Raw genomic sequence first — 23,910 nt, 5'->3', positions numbered from 1 at the left:
TCATCTTCGATGCTTGGTCTGTCCCTCTTGAATTCAGCTGGCCAGCATTTAAGTGTACCATAAGACTGGGCATCCTCCCTTAATATCATTAACATGTCCTCATGGATCTGCTTTGGGTGCATTGCCTTTTTCGTGAGATACTGAATCGCAGCAGGCCCATCAGCTTTGTCCATGTTACCAATCTGACACACCCCAACTCACTTCACTGAAATATTGTGTCTGCAAAATTCTACCCAGTGAGACAAAATTTCACACATTCTCAAGAAAAATGTTGGTTTCTCAAAATGCTAAAGCTGGAAAACCACACCCTACCTTTTCTGGGTCGGGCTCAAGACTTTTCAATCATCCCTTGTAATATGAGATGTTCTGAAAAAAATCACGTCTGCTTAAAATTGAGTAGGCTGTATAGGCTGTATATCATAGGATAAAACACATTCTGTAGTTCATTAGTTTCTCAGACTGGGTGTCACAGTCCAACCCTTCATCCACGTCATGATACCTGGGTTATGAACCAAGAAGGGGATTGCCTGTTAGGGTGAAATACATCGGGGACCTTGTATGTCCCGTGGCCACTACGCTAACCATGAAGGCCCAACAGCAACCCTGAACATAAGATGGCTAACGGGGTTCTGGTGAAACAAGAAGTCCTCAATGGCAGATCAGGCAGGTGATGGCTTGTAACCCAATGGCTGTGAAGGCAGATGAAGGCTGCAGCGGGTCCTCAAACCCCGATCGCCTGGGATTCAGAATAGGTTCAGGATCTGTCGGTGTACAGCGACATTCCCACGGTAACAAACCCACACACAGACATCTCTAGGACGACCCTGGATGTAAATCTTTTCCGCACCCGCCACCGTATCAATCAAGAAACAATCTTCCTTGCCATCGAGGGATTGCTACAACATTGTCAGACTAATTTGCATAATTTAACAAAATGGTGGTGCAAGTCAATATGTTGTGAAGGTGTCGTAGCACGGACCCACAACAGGGGGCGCAAATGAACGGACAATGACTAAACCAAAAGGTAACAATTTAATGTTGTGACGCTACACAACGAAAAGACACAGAAAATATGCACCGTCAATTAGCACCAGGTGACGTGTGGCAGGCTCGAAGATAGGAGACCCCCCCGACGAGAGAGAAGCCGTACTCCACACGGCTTCCACCACCAACGGTCTGAAGAACACCGGAGCCGCCAAGTCCCGAGTCCCCAGGTGGCCTCTGTTCCCGGCTGTCGACCCTGGCACTGCTGGCAGAAAGCAAAAACAGGATGTGTGAGTGTGAGTCCACACACTCAGTAATACACAGTCCAACACTGATGGGAGGGAGCACCTCCACCTCCAATCATACACTCAAGCAGCTCCTGTCAGTCACTTATCTGGAGGGAGTGGGAGGCGAAGACGTCGCGGTTCCCACAACACACCACTCCGACAAAACTGTCCCACAGGAATAAACGGCTGCAAACAGAGATCAAAAAGTGGATTAATCCAAATACTGCAGAGAAGGATTACCTCAGGAATGGTAGTCGATTTCTCGGCGAGGAGGTGGAGTTGCAGTCCGGCTTTTATGGTGGTGATGATGATGAACGAGTGACAGCTGGGGCAGGGGATGAATGACAGCTGTCACTTCTTCTAGGTCTGGCGCCCTCTCGTGCTTGGAGCCCACACTCCAAGCAGGGTGCCCTCTGGTGGTGGTGGGCCAGCAGTACCTCCTCTTCAGCGGCCCACACAACAGGACCCCCCCCTCAACGGGCGCCTCCTGGCGTCCGACCAGGCTTGTCCGGATGTCTTGCGTAGAAATCGGCCAGGAGGGCCGGGTCCAGGATGAAGCTCCTCTTCACCCAGGAGCGTTCCTCAGGTCCATACCCCTCCCAGTCCACCAGATATTGGAAACCCCGGCCCTTACGACGGATGTCCAGGAGCCTGCGTACTGTCCAAGCAGGCTCCCCGTCGATGAGCCGGGCAGGAGGCGGCGGTGGTCCTGGAGTACAGAGGGGCGAGGTGTGGTGTGACTTGAGACGGGAAACATGAAAGACGGGGTGAATCCGCAGTGAAGCCGGGAGTCGAAGCTTCACTGCGGCCGGGTTGATGATCTTGAGGATCTTAAATGGTCCGATGAATCTGTCTTTCAATTTAGGGGAGGCGACAGACAGAGGGATGTCCTTGGTCGAAAGCCACATACCTGCCCAGGCTGGTATGTGGGGGCCGGGGAACGCCGGCGGTCCGCATGGGCCTTAGCCCTCGTCCGGCGGCACCTCCTGAGGTGGGCCTGGACCGAGGGCACACCGACCTCTCCCTCCACCAACGGGAACAATGGGGGCTGGTACCCCAAACATGCCTCAAAAGGGGAGAGGCCGGTAGCAGACGAAACTTGGCTGTTGTGGGCATACTCGATCCAGGCCAGATGGTGACTCCAGGCCGCCGGATGCGCGGAGGTGACACACCGGAGGGCTTGCTCTAACTCCTGATTAGCCCGCTCTGCCTGGCCGTTGGTCTGGGGGTGGTACCCGGACGAGAGACTTACAGTGGCCCCCAGCTCCTTACAGAAACTCTTCCACACCTGTGAAGAGAACTGGGGGCCCCGATCCGAGACGACGTCCGACGGTATCCCATGCAGCCGCATGACGTGGTGGACCAGGAGGTCTGCTGTCTCCTGGGCCGTCGGGAGCTTCGGGAGGGCCACGAAGTGGGCCGCCTTGGAGAACCGGTCCACTATCGTGAGAATCACGGTGTTGCCCTGGGACAGCGGGAGGCCCGTGACGAAGTCCAGGCTGATGTGAGACCAGGGGCGATGAGGCACTGGCAGGGGATGGAGGAGTCCCGTCGTCCTCCGGTGGTCCGCCTTACCCCTGTCGCAGATGGTACAGGCCTGGACGTAGTCCCGGACGTCGGTTTCCAGGGACGCCCACCAGAAGCGCTGCTGGACTACTGCCACGATCCTGCGTACTCCGGGATGACAGGACAGCTTGGACCCGTGACAGAAGTCCAAGACGGCAGCTCTTGCCTCTGGTGGGACGTATAGTCTGTTCTTGGGGCCGGTCCCCGGGTCCGGGCTTCTTGTCAGGGCCTCCCGGATGGTCTTCTCCACGTCCCAGGTGAGGGTGGCCACGACAGTGGACTCGGGGATGATGGTCTCAGTGGGGTTTGACAACTCCGCTTTGGCTTCTTCTTCATGCACCCGGGACAATGCATCTGGTTTTTGGTTCTTGGTCCCGGGGCGGTACTTGATCTGGAAGTCAAAGCGCCCGAAGAACAGAGACCAGCGGGCTTGCCTGGGGTTCAGCCGCTTGGCGGTCCGGATGTACTCCAGGTTCAGATGGTCCGTGAAAACCGTGAAGGGCAACGACGCCCCCTCCAGCAGGTGTCTCCACTCTTCAAGAGCCTCCTTCACCACGAGGAGTTCCCGATTGCTGACGTCATAGTTCCGTTCAGCTGGGGTCAACCTGCGGGAAAAAAAGGCACAAGGATGGAGAACCTTATCAGCCTCCACGCTCTGGGACAGCACGGCTCCTATCCCTGAGTCAGAGGCGTCCACTTCAACTACGTACTGGCGATCAGGATCAGGCTGCACCAGAACTGGTGCAGTCGAGAACCGGCGTTTCAACTCCTGGAACGCGGCTTTGCACCGATCCGACCAGGTGAAGGGGACTTTGGTGGAGGTCAGGGCAGTCAGGGGGCTAACTACCTGACTGTAACCTTTGATGAACCTCCTATAGAAATTTGCAAAGCCGAGGAACTGCTGTAGTTTCCTACGGCTTATCGGTTGGGGCCAATCTCTCACCGCCGCAACCTTGGCCGGATCAGGGGCGACGGAGTTGGAGGAGATTATGAACCCCAAGATGGACAAAGTAGTGCGGTGGATCTCGCACTTCTCGCCCTTCACAAACAGCCGATTCTCCAACAACCGCTGTAGGACCTGACGTACATGCTGGACATGGGTCTCAGGGTCCGGGGAGAAGATGAGTATATCGTCCAGATATACGAAGACGAACCAATGCAGGAAGTCCCGCAAGACGTTGTTTACCAAAGCTTGGAACGTCGCGGGGGCGTTGGTGAGGCTGAACGGCATGACCAGGTACTCAAAGTGACCTAACGGGGTGTTAAACGCCGTCTTCCATTCGTCTCCCTCCCGGATCCGAACCAGGTGGTACGCGTTTCTAAGATCCAATTTAGTGAAAATTTGGGCTCCATGCAGGGGCGGAAACACAGAATCCAACAGGGGCAACGGGTATCGGTTGCGAACCGTGATCTCGTTCAGCCCTCTGTAATCAATGCATGGACGGAGTCCGCCGTCTTTCTTGCCCACAAAAAAGAAACCAGCACCCATCGGGGAGGTGGAGTTTTGGATCAGCCCGGCAGCTAAGGAGTCCCGGATGTAGGTCTCCATTGATTCGCGTTCCGGACGTGAGAGGTTGTACAGCCTGCTGGACGGGTACTCAGCGCCCGGGACCAAATCGATGGCACAATCATACGGTCAGTGCTGGGGAAGAGTGAGTGCCAGATCTTTGCTGAAAACGTCAGCAAGATCATGGTACTCCTTTGGCACCGCCGATAGATTGGGGGGGACTTTGACCTCCTCATTAGCCGTAGTGCCGGGAGGAACTGAGGATCCTAGGCACTCCCGGTGGCAGGTTTCGCTCCACTGCGTCACAACCCCAGACGGCCAATCAATCCGGGGATTGTGCTTTACCATCCATGGAAAGCCCCAAATCACTCGGGAAGTAGATGGTGTGACGTGGAACACTATCTCCTCCCTGTGATTCCCAGACACAACCAAAGTCATTGGTTGAGTCTGATGTGTGATTAATGGAAGTAGGGTGCCGTCTAGTGCTCGCACCTGCAATGGTGCCGGCAGAGCCACCAGGGGGAGCCCTACTTCCTTTGCCCATCTGCTGTCCAGCAGATTCCCTTCCGACCCTGTGTCTAATAGTGCTGGGGCATGAAGGGTTAAATCCCCACTCAGGATTGTTACTGGGATTCGTGCAGATTTGCGGGGTTTTCCCGCGTGCGTATTATGGCCCACCCTTAGCCCAGTTTCTAAGGACGGGCGTTGTAGTTTGACCGTTTAGGGCAGTCCCTCTGCATGTGCTCACATGAGCCGCAGATAAAACACTCCCCGCAGGCCAGTCTCCTTTGTCTGATGTTTGTTTTTACTTTGGCCCTGCTCGTGTCCATAGCCTCCTCAGCAGGGGGAGCTGTAGCCACACGGAGCTCTCTGGCAGTGAAGCGTGGGGACGACGTCACTTTGTCGGAACCGGAAGGAGGAGGGACGGCTCGTGCCCGGTCACGCCCCCCGGCCTGCTCCCGACGATGCTCGTTTAAGCGGTTGTCTAAGCGTATAACTAAATCAATAAGCCTGTCAAAATCCCGTGGTTCCTCCTTAGCCAGTAGGTGCTCCTTGAGGACCGGTGACAGTCCATTTACAAAGGCGGCGTGGAGCGCAACGTTATTCCAGCCGGACCTCGCTGCCGCGATGCGGAAGTCGACTGCATACTGGGCTGCGCTATGGCGCCCCTGTCTCATCGACAGCAGCACGTTCGAAGAGGTCTCGCCTCTGTTGGGATGATCAAACACTTGTTTGAACTCCCGTACAAACCCAGTATAAGACGTTAGGAGCCGTGAATTCTGCTCCCAAAGCGCCGTAGCCCATGCGCGTGCCTCTCCTCGAAGCAAATTGATCACATAAGCCACCCGGCTAGCGTCTGATGCGTACATGACAGGGCGCTGTGAAAAGACAAGCGAACACTGCATGAGGAAGTCCGCGCACGTCTCGACACAGCCCCCGTACGGTTCCGGAGGGCTTATGTATGCTTCAGGGGACGGTGGGGGGGTTCATTGAACGACCAGTGGAACGTCTGATACAGGCCCAGGACCAGCCAGAGGAGCGGCTGCAGCAGCGCCCTGCTCGTGCGCTTCCACCCTGGCGGTGAGAGCCTCCACCCTCCGATTAAGGAGGACATTCTGCTCGGTCACTAAGTCTAACCGAGCCGTGAAGGCGGTTAAGATCTGCTGCAGCTCACTCAACACGCCTCCTGCTGACGCCTGCACTCCTGGTTCTTCCATTGGCCGTTCAAGCTCGGGTTGACGCCCCTCGGAGTCCATGACGATGGCCGAGAAATCCTGTTGTGAAGGTGTCGTAGCACGGACCCACAACAGGGGGCGCAAATGAACGGACAATGACTAAACCAAAAGGTAACAATTTAATGTTGTGACGCTACACAACGAAAAGACACAGAAAATATGCACCGTCAATTAGCACCAGGTGACGTGTGGCAGGCTCGAAGATAGGAGACCCCCCCGACGAGAGAGAAGCCGTACTCCACACGGCTTCCACCACCAACGGTCTGAAGAACACCGGAGCCGCCAAGTCCCGAGTCCCCAGGTGGCCTCTGTTCCCGGCTGTCGACCCTGGCACTGCTGGCAGAAAGCAAAAACAGGATGTGTGAGTGTGAGTCCGCACACTCAGTAATACACAGTCCAACACTGATGGGAGGGAGCACCTCCACCTCCAATCATACACTCAAGCAGCTCCTGTCAGTCACTTATCTGGAGGGAGTGGGAGGCGAAGACGTCGCGGTTCCCACAACACGCCACTCCGACAAAACTGTCCCACAGGAATAAACGGCTGCAAACAGAGATCAAAACGTGGATTAATCCAAATACTGCAGAGAAGGATTACCTTAGGAATGGTAGTCGATTTCTCGGCGAGGAGGTGGAGTTGCAGTCCGGCTTTTATGGTGGTGATGATGATGAACGAGTGACAGCTGGGGCAGGGGATGAATGACAGCTGTGACTTCTTCTAGGTCTGGCGCCCTCTCGTGCTTGGAGCCCGCACTCCAAGCAGGGCGCCCTCTGGTGGTGGTGGGCCAGCAGTACCTCCTCTTCAGCGGCCCACACAACACAATACTGCGCTTGGTTCCTCAACAGATTATCGCTGGTTCAAGGCTGGTCTTTACCCCATTCTCCTTTAATTTTGTTTGCAAATTACAAAAAATCCATACTGTAATATTTATAGTCTTTTCTGTAAAGGTAGTTACATATTTTTACTATATCTTTTACAGGATTATCCTGGCAACCACAGCTGCCAGTTTTCTCTGTAAAAACAACTTTTTTGGAATTTTTTTTAATAGTGTGGAGAGACAGAGAGGCATATGGCCAAATAGAGGGACAGAAAACCAAGCAGAGGGACAGATGGACAGACATGGGGCTAGATGGACACACTGAGAGACAGACAAAAAGTTATATGGTCAGATGGATAGACAGAATGACAGAAGACCAACCACAGTGAGAGATGAACAGACAGGAGACCAGATGACCAGACACTGGGGCTGATGGACAGACAGCAACACATGGACATGCAAAGAGACAGAGGAACAGATAAAGGGACAGATGACAAAGAGAGGGACACACAGCCAAGCAGAGGAACATATGGACAGACGATAAATGTGACTCTTCTTCAGATGTTTGAAAGTTGTTTTTAACCGATTACATTTGCAGAGACTACAGTTGAAATTCAGACCATAAACTGAGGTATTAATGTTTTAACCACTTTCCTAAATTGCTTGGACACTTGTGTTGTGTTTATGTTGTTTTGTCCATCTGTGTAACTGTGTCTTTGCAGGACGGTATCCATTGCGATGATGCTGAGGGTGACAACGCCAAACCTAAGCCAACACGTCTGCGCTCACTGGACAGTTTTCGAGGGTACGTTGTCTATCATCAGTCTGTTATCAACCCACTGAACATCTGCAGCCACAGGAGACTGAATACAGACAGGGTCGCAGTCTGGTCACATGTTCCCTGAAGCTTTCGTTGTCAAGCAGCGGAGCTTTGGGGCGTCACTGCTGATGTATGTACAAGTTTGGAACAGTGTGTTTCTGTTAGACAAGAGTGATTGAATCTGGGATTGTTGCTCCTTTTAATTGCAGCCTGAGGGTAGACACAAAGCACGCCTCTCCTGAAACAGGATGCTGGTGTGGCTTTGACCTCCCCCTTGCCAAATAATTGATGTCATAATACCATCAATATATCAGCACACATCCACACAGTCATAGATCGCCTGGCAAAATGGAGAGGAGAGGAAATCCAGCAGCACCGACATGGCATCAGGCGGAGACTGGCATCTGCTGCCTCTCTGGCTTCATTCTCGACCATCTGAAATCACAGTTAAAAGCACTGATCACATATTTACATACTAGCTGGGCAACCCAGTGCTGCCTGGGTTAACCTCTTTTAGACATAAGCCAAATGCCAATCATTTTAATCAAAACAATTGCCCAACATTTGTTTTTGTAATGCTGATGTCTTATAAATATTATAGTTAATGGGCTAAAGTTTGTCCAGCAGAACTATAAGAGGTGGACTCCCCAAACTACGAGGTCTGTCAATAAAGTAACGGTCCTTTTTATTTTTTCAAAAACTATATGGATTTCATTCATATGTTTTTACGTCAGACATGCTTGAACCCTCATGCACATGTGGGAGTTTTTCCATGCCTGTCGGTGACGTCATTCGCCTGTGAGCACGCCTTGGGAAGGAGTGGTCCCGCCCCCTCGTCAGATTTTCATTGTCTGGAAATGGTGGAATGAAAAGGACTTTTTTTCCATCAGAATTTTTTCAGAAGCTGTTAGAGACTGGCACCTGGAAACCATTCGAAAAATTTATCTGGCTTTCGGTGAAAATTTTACGGGCTTCACAGAGAATAAGGTCTGTTACTACAGCTTTAAGGACCCCTTTAAGGACGCTCGGCGCACCATGCTCCGAGCTGCGACGACGCGGCACAAGCCACTGGACCATTTCTAAATGGATGGCTCTGTGGATACGAGACCGTCGTGTGCTCTTTCTCTGGTTGTCACAAGAGCTGGACATCAGCCATTTTCCGGAAAAGCCGCTCGGAGGCTTCGCGCGTAAAGACCAATTCGCTTTGGAAGCGAGCCAAAGGAACACCTCTGTTTCGGCGTGTCAGAGGACAAGTTTGGACTGTAGTCCAAACTTGGAAAGCTGTAGTAACAGACCTTATTCTCTGTGAAGCCCGTAAAATTTTCACCGAAAGCCAGATAAATTTTTCGAATGGTTTCCAGGTGCCAGTCTCTAACAGCTTCTGAAAAAATTCTGATGGAAAAAAAGTCCTTTTCATTCCGCCATTTCCAGACAATGAAAATCCGACGAGGGGGGGGGGGACCACTCCTTCCCAAGGCGTGCTCACAGGCGAATGATGTCACCGACAGGTGTGGAAAAACTCATGCATGTGCACGAGGGTTCAAGCATGTCTGACGTAAAAACATATGAATGAAATCCATATACTTTTTGAAAAAAATAAAAAGGACCATTACTTTATTGACAGACCTCGTAAGTGGAAATACTTGGTTAAAAGACAAACACATTTGAAGTCCTTCATGCAGACTTTGTTTTGCAATCAAATTTCTAACAAAATTACACACAAAAGGTAGGTAACAGTAAATGTAAATATCAATGAATCAAAATTGAGGTAGTGGTGTATTTCACTGTTTTACATGGCAATTTTACATACATAAAATTAATGTGTTCAGACAGGAAGGCAAACTGGGTTGTATAGGACAGTCAGGTGCTTAACAGTTGAGAACATAAAGTAGCTGAAGGAAGGGATTAAATAAACAGAGATGGCCAACACATATACAAGGCTGGAAATTTGAATCTGCCTGGTCATACCCAGCATGTTGTTTTGCTGAGTGTGCTGTGGCTGTGCTGTGCTGAGTGTGCTGTGGAAAGGGATTAAATAAACAGAGATGGCCAACACATATACAGGGCTGGAAATTTGAATCTGCCTGGTCATACTCACAGCCGGCTATTTTGGGGGTAATTTTCAGTTCAACTTTTAAAAAAATGGTACTAATTTGTTCCCCATGTCATGAGGATTCAGAATATATATAGTTTTTAGGGCTACATCTTATAGTTTAGGAGTTTATCGCACATGGTACAACACTGTATGGTCTTACATAAATGGCTATTTTGGGGGTAGTTTTCAGTTAAACTTTTTTTTTGAAATGGTACCAATTTGTTCCCCATGTCATGAGGATTCAGAATATATATAGTTTTTAGGGCTACATCTTATAGTTTAGGAGTTTATCGCACATGGTACAACACTGTATGGTCTTACATAAATGGCTATTTTGGGGGTAGTTTTCAGTTAAACTTTTTTTTTGAAATGGTACCAGTTTGTTCCCCATGTCATGAGGATTCAGAATATATATAGTTTTTAAGGCTACATATTATGGTTTGGGAGTTTATCCCAGACATACAGACAGACAGATGTAGCTCTTTCTGTATATAGATATTCTGATTTTTTTTTTTTTTTTTTTTTTTTTGGCAAAAGTTCAAGGAAAGTAAATAGTGAATACAAGAATTTTTGAGTGTAATTTCGCTGAGCCGCAGTCCCACTGAATTACCCAAAGTGTCACTCAGGGTTCCAGAAAATCATGGCATATTTATGTGCATGTTGGTTATATTGCAAATTCTCATAGCTGACAACTCACTCAATCAAACCGTGACTCAGCATTCAAGACTAACGGCCGAATTGCTCGTAGGTCCTATGAGTTATGATCAGTGCGCCTGAGAACGGACACATTGATCAGCTCCCATAAATGCTGAAACATTTCTGAAGCTTTTCCTTCAGAGCTGAAAGGTTTTTGTGATAATCGCTCAAACTCCACAGACGTGATATACAGAGAACAGCAGGAGTACGGTAACACATTAATTTTTCTAAAAGGGTTTGGGTTTTAATCTTCGGCTGCTTGATGCCAGTTTTCTTTGGGTTGAAAACTGCACAGTCAGTTGTTATGCCATATAACAAAAAAGACAAGTGTTCCAGCAAAATAAAGGACTGCAAGCTGTAGCTGGACTGTTTGTTGCTGATGATATGGCTTCTTCACAGCAGCCTTTTGCCATATGTAACTGTCATCTTCAGTTTCCACTCAAGGACCAGTAATTTTTTTGCAGTATTCCCAGACTGGGAGTCCATGCACTTGAGACGTTACACTCTGTTGTGATCGATTTGAAGTATGTGGTGTCCTTATTTTATAATCTTATGGGTAATGCATGTTCAGTCATTCAAATCAAAGAATGTGTCTGAGTACATTCCAGGGACGCTGATTGATGGACATGAATTCAGCTTGAGAGAATTTTTCAGTTTGTACTTTCAATTTATTTCAATTTATTTCATTTATATAGCGCCAAATCACAACAAAGTTGCCTCAAGGTGCTTCACACAAATAAGGTCTAATCTTACCAACCCCCAGAGCAAGCACACAGGTGACAGTGGTAAGGAAAAACTCCCTCTGATGATTTCAGGAAGAAACCTCAAGCAGACCAGACTCAAAGGAGTGACCCTCTTCTTGGGCCATGCTACCGACACAATTTAAAAAACAATTTGCAAAAAATACAGGAAATTTTGCCGGTGCACAGGAGTGGAGAGTTGCAGAAGTAGACACCACACCCATCTCTGGATGGAGCCGCACCTCAAACAGAGAGAAAAAACAGTCTCCAAAATTCTAGAGGGTGGCTACATTGTACACTGATATGTTCTAAATACGTGTTATTCATTCACTCATTTTCTATACCTGCTTATCCAAACCAAGGATCACAGCAGGTAGGGGGTGCTGGAGCCTATCTCAGCAGTCATAGGGTGAGAGGCGCGGAACACCCTGGACAGGATTCCAGTTTGTCGCAGACAGATAAACACATTCACATCTACGGTCAGTTTAAAGTTTCCAGTTTACCTATCCTGCATGTCTTTGAAAAAGAAAGGATTCCAGAACACCCAGGGGGAACCCACACAGACACGGGGAGAACATACAAACTCCACACAGAAAGGACCAGGTGGAAAGTAATCCCAGGACCTTCTTACAGGGGGGCAACAGTGCTAACCACTAAGCCACTGTGCTGCCCCGCGTATGACTCAGTGACGCCATAACATAAAGTTCAGTGTGACCTTGACATTTCAGTTCTGTCCCAAATTGAAGCACTTTATCCTTGGTTGACACATAACCCATGTTTACACCATGTTGGCACAAATCTGTTTTAGTTGAACAGTTATGAGCTTTAGTTTGATCTTTCAAGGTTATCCAAGGTCAAAAGGTAACGTGACCAATAGAAACATGATATGTGACTTCATATTAGTGTTTAATAGAAAACATGGGTATACTTTTAAAGTGCTTTGAAACAGCTGTTCTAAATTATGGTAATTTTTCAAGGTCACCCATGGTCAAAGGTCATGCATCCAATAGAAGGGTGATACTTTAAAGCAGTTATTCTATATATCCCTTATATATTAATATTGGACTAAAGGTTTTACCTTGACCTGAGACATTTGGAGAGTTTTCTTAAAATAAAATCACTTTGTCCTTGAAAAGTTTAGTGTAAATCAATCAAAAGTCTATCATTAACATGTGGCTGGATGACTCACTGGACACAACACAGTGCCCCTGTGCACTACCATGGCAAATGGACATAATAACAACAATGGTTATAATAACAAGAGCGATCCAAGATTTCTGACATCTGCCAAGGGTTGATGAGGACTCAGAATAAAAGCTGTGGTTCACATCGCGACCTGGACTTTACCTGGATCCGGATTCCACAACACAATGCAATAGTTGCATACTGATCCAGAATGGTCCGACTGATCAAGATGTTGCAATCTGATATTTAATTCACAAGCTGAAACAAAACAATCTCTTCCTGATCTTGGTTTTACATCGTGATGTCGTATCCGTGACGGAGTTTTGACGTAATCCTTAAAAGTCTACAAAGTGAAATCGATCCAGAATCCGGATCCTGATCCAGATCACCTCCAAAATTGAATGGAGTCTTCCCAGGCCTAACACCAATGTGTGGTGAAAATTTGGTGCAAATCCTTTAAGTAGTTTTAACGTAATCCTCAAAAGCTGACAAAGTGGCTGACAAAACTGAAATCCTGATCCAGGATCCGGATCACTTCTAAAAAATATAGTGCAGTCTGTTGTGCAAATTTGGTGAGAATCTGTGAAGTAGGTTTTTATTTTATTTTATTTTTTTTTACATAATCCTTAAAAGCCTATGTAAAGTGAAATCTTCATCTAGAATCCAGATCCAGATCATCTCCAAAATTTAACAGTCTTCCATGGCCTAATATCTATCTGTGGTGAAAATTGCATCAAAATCCATGCAGTAGTTTTGACATAATCCTGCTAAGATTCAGACAGACAGACAAATAAATAAACACCGATGATTTTATTACATCCTTGGCAGATGTAATAATACAAGCGTCTATGGTACAGGGAGTCCCAAACAGGAAGTGCCAACTTTTGAGTTTACAGTGAAACGGGAAATGCCAAATATCAAACACTTCCGCACTTCATGACAGATGAGATCCCATGGAATCTCGCGAGAATTTAGTGGCATGTTCACACTGAAACAGGAAGTGCCCAATTTTGAGCCCACAGTGAAACAGGAAATGTCAAATGTTGGCATGCTTCCTGGCATGGGTGGAGCTCGAGTGGAGGCCAGGGTTGCACTGGACTCCCCTGAAATCTGATTGGACTGGATCTGATGTAAAGATCACGGCATTCAGACTTAAAATCTTAAATCCAAACATCATGATTCTCTGTGTAGCGTTTGGTCGACCAGACAAGAAAATAAGGTAATGATGTACGTGCACATGGTAATTAAGCACTTGTAGTTTCCGTTTCACACGAATTAGCCGCCTCTGAGGAAATGTGTGTGGGCATTGATAAGCAATCTGCCTAAAACGGAGCTCTCATTTGCAATCAGGCTCCCAAAGTATTTTAATTAAAAAGATGGCCAATAAGCTGTGATATTGCTGTAATTTTCAGCCGGCCTCTGTAACCTTTGTCTTTGTCACTATGGCTACTAATGGCTAAAATGTAAATTATAGCATGTGTTCATGTGTGTGCCTCAGAGGGACAGACAGAGTTCATGGACACAGGCACCAGGGTTTAATAGCTCTTTTGAGATGATAGTGACCGATTAAAATCTTGTATCAGCAGGTCGGGCTAAAAGAGCAGTAATGGCTCGGTGCACGTCTTAATCGAATCTGGTCAGAAAAACAAGAGGAGTCAGAGCGAGATACGCCGCACCTTATCACACAGACATGTTCTTGGAGGTTGTGCTTAATCTCGTTATTCTCCTAAAAAACCCTTTATGACCCCCTCCCCACCAAAACACACACTGTGGTTAAATGAAAACATGAATCAAAATAATCAGTGCAGGTTTTAAACACGGTGAAAGACCCGATTGTGCCTCGGAGCGCTCCTGCTGCTCCTTTTAACAATCCGCTGCTAGTTTGTGTTGTGCAACGACAAGCATCCTTTTTGGTGGCGTGCAACACAAACCCCTTTCGGTGGAGCGTGTGATTCAGTGAAACACTCCATCACGCGAGCGGCGCTTCGGCGGCCTCGGCCGCTGCTCAAGTATAAAGAGTATCATATATTAAACACAAAGTCTTTAGTCAGCATTTTTGCGTGAGGAGATCCAGAGGACAAGTGTTCATTTCCTGAGTGATTCATAATGCTTAGATTGCATTACTTTGCATTTGTATGTGACAGAATAAAAGCCCCTCCTCTGGCTCCGTAAGCAATAACTCAGAAGATAAAACCTGTATCAGAATCAAAGTATGGACTGTTAGAAGGTGAGAAACACTGTGCTGGGGTGCTTTATTTGGTTCTTTCTGGTGTCTTAAATGTTTTACCTTCTGCCAAAGTAATAAATAAATAAATAAATAAATAAACCTTATTGCAACTAAAGTGTGTGCGTGTGTGTGTGTGTGTGTGTGTGTGTGTGTGTGTGTGGGCGGGGGGGGGGGGGGGTTCTATTTATTTATGCAGATCCAGACCACAGTTTAAAGGAGCGTGGATGTGGTTAGCACTGTTGCCTCACAGCAAGAAGGTCATGGGTTCGATTACCACCTGTGGCCTTTCTGTGTGGAGTTTGCATGTTCTCCTCTTGTTTGCGTGGGTTTCCTCCAGGCGCTCCGGTGTAACAGTATATCTTGCTCTCATGGATATTGCCCCCCGGATATCTTCACAAAGATATCCTATTTACATCACTTTCTACCAAAATTGGAGCAACTTTAACTTTTGACCCCTGCACAAACTGACCTTTGTCACTATTTTGGCTGTTTTTACCTCATAACTCCATGGCATTCAGTCATAGATAGTCCAAACTATACCTTTTTGGAATAATTACAATCAGACAAAAAAAATGTAGTATACTTTTCCATATGATTTTGCAGCATTTTTAAATTTGACCTCTGTATAATTTTTCATTGACCCCTACTTGGCTATACTGTAGCTACAACCCTGGGATGGCCATCATACTTTTTTTTTTTTTGTAGGCCATGGTACACTGAGGCTGGATTGTAAGTTTTGTTTAGTCCCCTTAAGTGGTACTGGTTTGGTCAAAATTGACTACTGGCTCATGGAATGTAGCACTTAACTGCCCCGTGCTGTTTTTTTTTTTTCTTTTTTATGTGCTGCAGGCCTGAAATGCAGAAATGGATGTACAATATGATCCGATACATTACGATATACTTCATTATCCCAAAAAGGGAAATTATCTTGGACTCATACTGCATACAATGCATCGTAAAAACAATGAAAAGAAAAAAATGCAATAAAAACAATAAAATCCATAAAAACAATAAAAACCCATCATGTATATTAAGAAATGTAATGAAACATAATTTGAATGAAACAGACGTTAAGGTAAATGTAAACTCAGTGCGGGGTTTATTTGTATTTTCCATACTCACTCACTCACTCACTCACTCACTCACTCACTCACTCACTCACTCACTCACTCACTCACTCACTCACTCACTCACTCACTCACTCACTCATCTTGCAGTGCATTTCCCATACTGCCTGCCTGCCTGCCTTTTTTTTTTTTTTTTTTAATTTGGCATTGTATATTTTATTCATCACTGCTTATGATTTATTTCATGCCACACTGTACAGGAGTATCTTTGTTGAATCTACTGAATTTGCAGAATAATATCTTGAATATTCCATTATTTAGTCAATATACAGTAAATGCAAAACATATGCAGGTGAAAATGTGACTTGTGCTCATGTGGATTTCTGTCTCTGCAGATTTGCCTTGACCGTGATGGTGTTTGTGAACTACGATGGAGGAGGATACTGGTTCCTTCAACATGCACCATGGAATGGTTAAGTACATCACCAGACTTTCATGGAATTCATAAAATAATTCCAAGACTAGAATTTGGCTATAGGGTGCAAGTAAACCCTATATACCAAAACTAGTGTTCTAAACCAGCTCTAATTAAGCTGTTTGTCTGAAATTAGGCTTCATAGAAGCTGATGTTCAATTATGAGGAGTGACTGAAAAGTTTTCACTGGAACAGGCTTCCTGTCCCAGTGAGATCAGATTGGAAGGTTCCGCTAATTGTCTATAAAATTATTCATGGACTGGCACCTCCCTACCTAGCTGACCTAATTAAACCTTATGTACCGGCCTGGGCTTTGCGTTCTCAGGGTGCAGGACTACTTTGTGTCCCTCGGGTGAATAAGAAGTCTGCAGGTCACAGAGCTTTCTCTTATCGTGCCCCTGTTCTGTGGAATGATCTCCCTGCATCAATAAAACAGTCAGATTCTGTGGAGACTTTCAATCCAGACTTAAGACGCACTTATTTTCCCTTTCATATGGCTAGCATACTGGCATAGTATAGTTCTGTGCTTTTCACTCTTTTAAATAATTTTATTAGGAAACGGAGCGAGCCGCGGCCTCAACTTTACCTAAATTCTGGGTCTTTTAGTGAAGCTTAGGGCTAGTGGCCGGCGATCACCTTAGTATTTCCTGTTTTTCTTGTTTAATGCTGACAAATTATACTGTAGTTCTTGTCTTTCTGATGCTTGATTCTGTTTTTTCTCTCTGTTTAAGGTGCAGCTCCATCCAGAGATGGGTGTGGAAATTGTGCTGGAGACCCTCCTGTCCTGTGCACTAACAGCATTTCCTGTATATTCATTTTGAGAATTGTTCTGTAATTTATGTCTGCAGAATGGCCCAAGCAGAGAATCACCCCTTTGAGTCTGGTTTGCTTGAGGTTTCTTCCTCAGAGGGAGTTTTTTCCTTACCACTGTTGCTCTGGGGGTTAGTAAGGTTAGACCTTACTTGTGTGAAGCACCTTGAGGCAACTCTGTTGTGATTTGTTGTGATTCTGTTAGACCTCAGTGCTGCTTTTGATACTGTTGACCATAAAATTTTATTACAGTGATCAGAGCATGCCATAGGTATTAAAGGCACTGCACTGCGGTGGTTTGAATCATATTTATCTAATAGATTACAATTTGTTCATGTAAATGGGGAGTCTTCTTCACAGACTAAGGTTAATTATGGAGTTCCACAAGGTTCTGTGCTAGGACCAATTTTATTCACTTTATACATGCTTCCCTTAGGCAGTATTATTAAAAAGCATTGCTTAAATTTTCATTGTTACGCAGATGATACCCAGCTTTATCTATCCATGAAGCCAGAGGACACACACCAATTAGTTAAACTGCAGGAATGTCTTTCAGACATAAAGACATGGATGAACTCTAATTTCCTGCTTTTAAATTCAGATAAAACTGAAGTTATTGTACTTGGCCCCACAAATCTTAGAAACATGGTGTCTAACCAGATCCTTACTCTGGATGGCATTACCCTGACCTCTAGATAAGGATATGTCCTTCAATGCGCATATTAAGCAAATATGTAGGACTGTTTTTTTGCATTTGCGCAATATCTCTAAAATTAGAAAGGTATTGTCTCAGAGTGATGCTGAAAAACTAATTCATGCATTTATTTCCTCTAGGCTGGACTATTGTAATTCATTATTATCAGGTTGTCCTAAAAGTTCCCTGAAAAGCCTTTAGTTAATTCAAATGCTGCAGCTAGAGTACTGACAGGGACTAGAAGGAGAGAGCATATCTCACTCATATTGGCCTTTCTTCATTGGCTTCCTGTTAATTCTAGAATAGAATTTAAATTCTTCTTCTTACTTATAAGGTTTTGAATAATCAAGTCCCATCTTATCTTAGGGACCTCATAGTACCATATCACCCCAATAGAGCGCTTCACTCTCAGACTGCAGGCTTACTTGTAGTTCCTAGGGTTTGTAAGAGTAGAATGGGAGGCAGAGCCTTCAGCTTTCAGGCTCCTCTCCTGTGGAACCAGCTCCCAATTCAGATCAGGGAGACAGACACCCTCTCTACTTTTAAGATTAGGCTTAAAACTTTCCTTTTTGCTAAAGCTTATAGTTAGGGCTGGATCAGGTGACCCTGAACCATCCCTTAGTTATGCTGCTATAGACTTAGACTGCTGGGGGTTTCCCATGATGCACTGAGTGTTTCTTTCTCTTTTTGCTCTGTATGCACCACTCTGCATTTAATCATTAGTGATTGATCTCTGCTCCCCTCCACAGCATGTCTTTTTCCTGATTCTCTCCCCTCAGCTCCAACCAGTCCCAGCAGAAGACTGCCCCTCCCTGAGCCTGGTTCTGCTGGAGGTTTTGCCTGGGGTCGTTTTGACCGTTGGGGTTTTTCTGTAATTATTGTATGGCCTTGCCTTACAATATAAAGCGCCTTGGGACAACTGTTTGTTGTGATTTGGCGCTATATAAATAAAATTGATTTGATTTGATTTGACTTGATTTGATTTGGTGCTATATAAATGAAAATAAATTGAAAATTGAAACGTTTTGAGCCCAATCAAGAAAAAAACCACAGCTGAATTAATCTAATGCTTTATTTTTCAAAAATAATCCCCATGTAAGTCTGCACACTTTTTTCCAGTGTTGCTGCAGTACCTTAATAACGTTCCCATAGAAGGTATCATCCTGAAGCTCAAAGAAGTCATCCACTGCAGATATATGACATCATTACTTTTTTATTTTTTTTATTTTTTTATTTTTATTTTATTTTAGCACCGTTGTCGTGCGTTCGCTGTTGTCGTGCGTTGCCTGTGCTGCTTCATGGCCTGTTTGGTGCCTTGATTGGGGCACTCCTTCTGCTGAATCACCTCTGGATTATTTGCACATTATTCAGTTTGTGTGTTTCTGGGAATCCGCTAGCTTAGCGCAGCTACTAGCTCTTAGCCGATTTAGCATGGCGGCTTCTCCTGTCTCTCCCGCACTTTTCTGCTCTGGGTGTGAAATGTTTAGTTATTCCTCGACCTCCTTTAGCAGTAACGGTACATGTAATAAGTGCAGCTTATTCGTAGCTTTGGAGGCCAGGCTGGGCGAATTGGAGGCTCGGCTCCGCACCGTGGAAAATTCTACAGCTAGCCAGGCCCCTGTAGTCGGTGCGGACCAAGGTAGCTTAGCCGCCGTTAGTTCCCCCCTGGCAGATCCCATGCAGTCGGGAAGGCAGGCTGACTGGGTGACTGTGAGGAGGAAGCGTAGCCCTAAACAGAAGCCCCGTGTACACCGTCAACCCGTTCACATCTCTAACCGTTTTTCCCCACTCGACGATACACTCGCCGAGGATCAAACTCTGGTTATTGGCGACTCTGTTTTGAGAAATGTGAAGTTAGTGACACCAGCAACCATTGTCAATTGTCTTCCGGGGGCCAGAGCAGGCGACATCGAAGGACATTTGAAATTTCTGGCTAAGGCTAAGCGTAAATTTGGTAAGATTGTAATTCACGTCGGCAGTAATGACACTCGGTTACGCCAATCGGAGGTCACTAAAATTAACATTAAATCGGTGTGTAACTTTGCAAAAACAATGTCAGACTCTGTTGTTTTCTCTGGGCCCCTCCCCAATCAGACCGGGAGTGACATGTTTAGCCGCATGTTCTCCTTGAATTGCTGGCTGTCTGAGTGGTGTCCAAAAAATGAGGTGGGCTTCATTGATAATTGGCAAAGCTTCTGGGGAAAACCTGGTCTTGTTAGGAGAGACGGCATCCATCCCACTTTAGAGGGAGCAGCTCTCATTTCTAGAAATCTGGCCAATTTTTTTGGATCCTCCAAACTGTGACTGTCTAGCGTTGGGACCAGGAGGCAGAGCTGTGGTCTTATACACCTCTCTGCAGCTTCTCTCCCCCTGCCATCCCCTCATTACCCCATCCCCGTAGAGACGGTGCCTGCTCCCAGACCACCAATAACCAGCAAAAATCTATTTAAGCATAAAAATTCAAAAAGAAAAAATAATATAGCACCTTCAATTGCACCACAGACTAAAACAGTTAAATGTGGTCTATTAAACATTAGGTCTCTCTCTTCTAAGTCCCTGTTGGTAAATGATATAATAATTGATCAACGTATTGATTTATTCTGCCTAACAGAAACTTGGTTACAGCAGGATGAATATGTTAGTTTAAATGAGTCAACACCCCCGAGTCACACTAACTGTCAGAATGCTCGTAGCACGGGCCGGGGCGGAGGATTAGCAGCAATCTTCCATTCCAGCTTATTAATTAATCAAAAACCTAGACAGAGCTTTAATTCATTTGAAAGCTTGTCTCTTAGTCTTGTCCATCCAAATTGGAAGTCCCAAAAACCAGTTTTATTTGTTATTATCTATCGTCCACCTGGTCGTTACTGTGAGTTTCTCTGTGAATTTTCAGACCTTTTGTCTGACTTAGTGCTTAGCTCAGATAAGATAATTATAGTGGGCGATTTTAACATCCACACATATGCTGAGAATGACAGCCTCAACACTGCATTTAATCTATTATTAGACTCTATCGGCTTTGCTCAAAAAGTAAATGAGTCCACCCACCACTTTAATCATATCTTAGATCTTGTTCTGACTTATGGTATGGAAATAGAAGACTTAACAGTATTCCCTGAAAACTCCCTTCTGTCTGATCATTTTTTAATAACATTTACATTTACCCTGATGGACTACCCTGCAGTGGGGAATAAGTTTCATTACACTAGAAGTCTTTCAGAAAGCGCTGTAACTAGGTTTAAGGATATGATTCCTTCTTTATGTTCTCTAATGTCATATACCAACACAGAGCAGAGTAGCTACCTAAACTCTGTAAGGGAGTTAGAGTATCTCGTCAATAGTTTTACATCCTCATTGAAGACAACTTTGGATGCTGTAGCTCCTCTGAAAAAGAGAGCTTTAAATCAGAAGTGTCTGACTCCGTGGTATAACTCACAAACTCGTATCTTAAAGCAGATAACCCGTAAGTTGGAGAGGAAATGGCGTCTCACTAATTTAGAAGATCTTCACTTAGCCTGGAAAAAGAGTTTGTTGCTCTATAAAAAAGCCCTCCGTAAAGCTAGGACATCTTTCTACTCATCACTAATTGAAGAAAATAAGAACAACCCCAGGTTTCTTTTCAGCACTGTAGCCAGGCTGACAAAGAGTCAGAGCTCTATTGAGCTGAGTATTCCATTAACTTTAACTAGTAATGACTTCATGAATTTCTTTGCTAACAAAATTTTGACTATTAGAGAAAAAATTACTCATAACCATCCCAAAGACGTATCGTTATCTTTGGCTGCTTTCAGTGATGCCGGTATTTGGTTAGACTCTTTCTCTCCGATTGTTCTGTCTGAGTTATTTTCATTAGTTACTTCATCCAAACCATCAACATGTTTATTAGACCCCATTCCTGCCAGGCTGCTCAAGGAAGTCCTACCATTATTTAATGCTTCAATCTTAAATATGATCAATCTATCTTTGTTAGTTGGTTATGTACCACAGGCCTTTAAGGTGGCAGTAATTAAACCATTACTTAAAAAGCCATCACTTGACCCAGCTATCTTAGCTAATTATAGGCCAATCTCCAACCTTCCTTTTCTCTCAAAGATTCTTGAGAGGGTAGTTGTAAAACAGCTAACTGATCACCTGCAGAGGAATGGTCTATTTGAAGAGTTTCAGTCAGGTTTTAGAATTCATCATAGTACAGAAACAGCATTAGTGAAGGTTACAAATGATCTTCTTATGGCTTCGGACAGTGGACTTATCTCTGTGCTTGTTCTGTTGGACCTCAGTGCTGCTTTTGATACTGTTGACCATAAAATTTTATTACAGAGATTAGAGCATGTCATAGGTATTAAAGGCACTGCGCTGCGGTGGTTTGAATCATATTTGTCTAATAGATTACAGTTTGTTCATGTAAATGGGGAATCTTCTTCACAGACTAAAGTTAATTATGGAGTTCCACAAGTTTCTGTGCTAGGACCAATTTTATTCACTTTATACATGCTTCCCTTGGGCAGTATTATTAGACGGTATTGCTTAAATTTTCATTGTTACGCAGATGATACCCAGCTTTATCTATCCATGAAGCCAGAGGATACACACCAATTAGCTAAACTGCAGGATTGTCTTACAGACATAAAGACATGGATGACCTCTAATTTCCTGCTTTTAAACTCAGATAAAACTGAAGTTATTGTACTTGGCCCCACAAATCTTAGAAGCATGGTGTCTAACCAGATCGTTACTATGGATGGCATTTCCCTGATCTCTAGTAATACTGTGAGAAATCTTGGAGTTATTTTTGATCAGGATATGTCATTCAAAGCGCATATTAAACAAATATGTAGGACTGCCTTTTTGCATTTACGCAATCTCTCTAAAATCAGAAAGGTCTTGTCTCAGAGTGATGCTGAAAAACTAATTCATGCATTTATTTCCTCTAGGCTGGACTATTGTAATTCATTATTATCAGGTTGTCCTAAAAGTTCCCTAAAAAGCCTTCAGTTGGTTCAGAATGCTGCAGCTAGAGTACTGACGGGGACTAGCAGGAGAGAGCATATCTCACCTGTGTTGACCTCTCTTCATTGGCTTCCTGTTAATTCTAGAATAGAATTTAAAATTCTTCTTCTTACTTATAAGGTTTTGAATAATCAGGTCCCATCTTATCTTAGGGACCTCGTAGTACCATATTACCCCATTAGAGTGCTTCGCTCTCAGACTGCGGGCTTACTTGTAGTTCCTAGGGTTTGTAAGAGTAGAATGGGAGGCAGAGCCTTCAGCTTTCAGGCTCCTCTCCTGTGGAACCAGCTCCCAATTCAGATCAGGGAGACAGATACCCTCTCTACTTTTAAGATTAGGCTTAAACTTTCCTTTTCGCTAAGGCTTATAGTTAGGGCTGGATCAGGTGACCCTGGACCATCCCTTGGTTATGTTGCTTTAGACGTAGACTGTGGGGGGGTTCCCATGATGCACTGTTTCTTTCTCTTTTTGCTCCGTATGCATCACTCTGCATTTAATCATTAGTGATCGATCTCTGCCCCCCTTCTCGGCATGTCTTTGTCCTGGTTCTCTCCCTCAGCCCCAACCAGTCTCAGCAGAAGACTGCCCCTCCCTGAGCCTGGTTCTGCTGGAGGTTTCTTCCTGTTAAAAGGGAGTTTTTCCTTCCCACTGTGGCCAAGTGCTTGCTCATAGGGGGTCGTTTTGACCGTTGGGGTTTTTCATAATTATTGTATGACCTTGCCTTGCAATATGGAGCGCCTTGGGGCAACTGTTTGTTGTGATTTGGCGCTATATAAGAAAAAAGTTGATTGATTGATTATCAATACTGTAATGAGTTTCAGCAAGATGCCTTTTCATGTTTGTAAACATGGAAGTCCGAAGGAGGCATATCGGGGGAATAAGGTGGGTGTACAAGAACTTTGATGCCACATTCATGAACGGCAGCCATTGCGATGACTCATGTGTGGATTGGACCATCGTCCTGGTAAAACAGAACACCTTATTGGTGCATTCCACACTGCTTCTGTTTAATTTTCTCCCACAGATTTTGATCACAAAGTGAGGTATAATAGGCACCATCAGTGGTATGTCCCTTTTGGAGATAGTCTACCATTATGATGCCCTCAGTATCCCAGGAGACAGAGGCCATGACCTTTGCAGCAGATAAGACAACTCAGGCTTTCCTCATCGGGGGAGAACCTATATTTCCATTGCTT

General features: G+C 45.3%; 1 protein-coding gene across 1 annotated transcript in view; it reads left to right on the top strand.

Moving 5' to 3' along the window:
- Nucleotides 1–23,910, top strand: part of si:dkey-192p21.6 (uncharacterized protein LOC565246 homolog) — a 97,936-nt gene that overhangs the window by 18,914 nt on the left and 55,112 nt on the right. The window contains exons 6-8 of the mRNA XM_034185532.1: nt 1,823–1,829; nt 7,628–7,703; nt 16,124–16,200. Of these exons, the coding sequence (XP_034041423.1) occupies nt 1,823–1,829; nt 7,628–7,703; nt 16,124–16,200 (160 nt within the window). The remainder of the gene's footprint in view (nt 1–1,822; nt 1,830–7,627; nt 7,704–16,123; nt 16,201–23,910) is intronic.

The sequence above is a fragment of the Thalassophryne amazonica genome, chromosome 13, assembly GCF_902500255.1.
Source record: "Thalassophryne amazonica chromosome 13, fThaAma1.1, whole genome shotgun sequence".
Lineage (NCBI taxonomy): Eukaryota > Metazoa > Chordata > Actinopteri > Batrachoidiformes > Batrachoididae > Thalassophryne > Thalassophryne amazonica.
The sequence above is the reverse complement of the archived record's forward strand: the minus strand, read 5'-3'. Positions and strand labels throughout refer to the sequence as shown.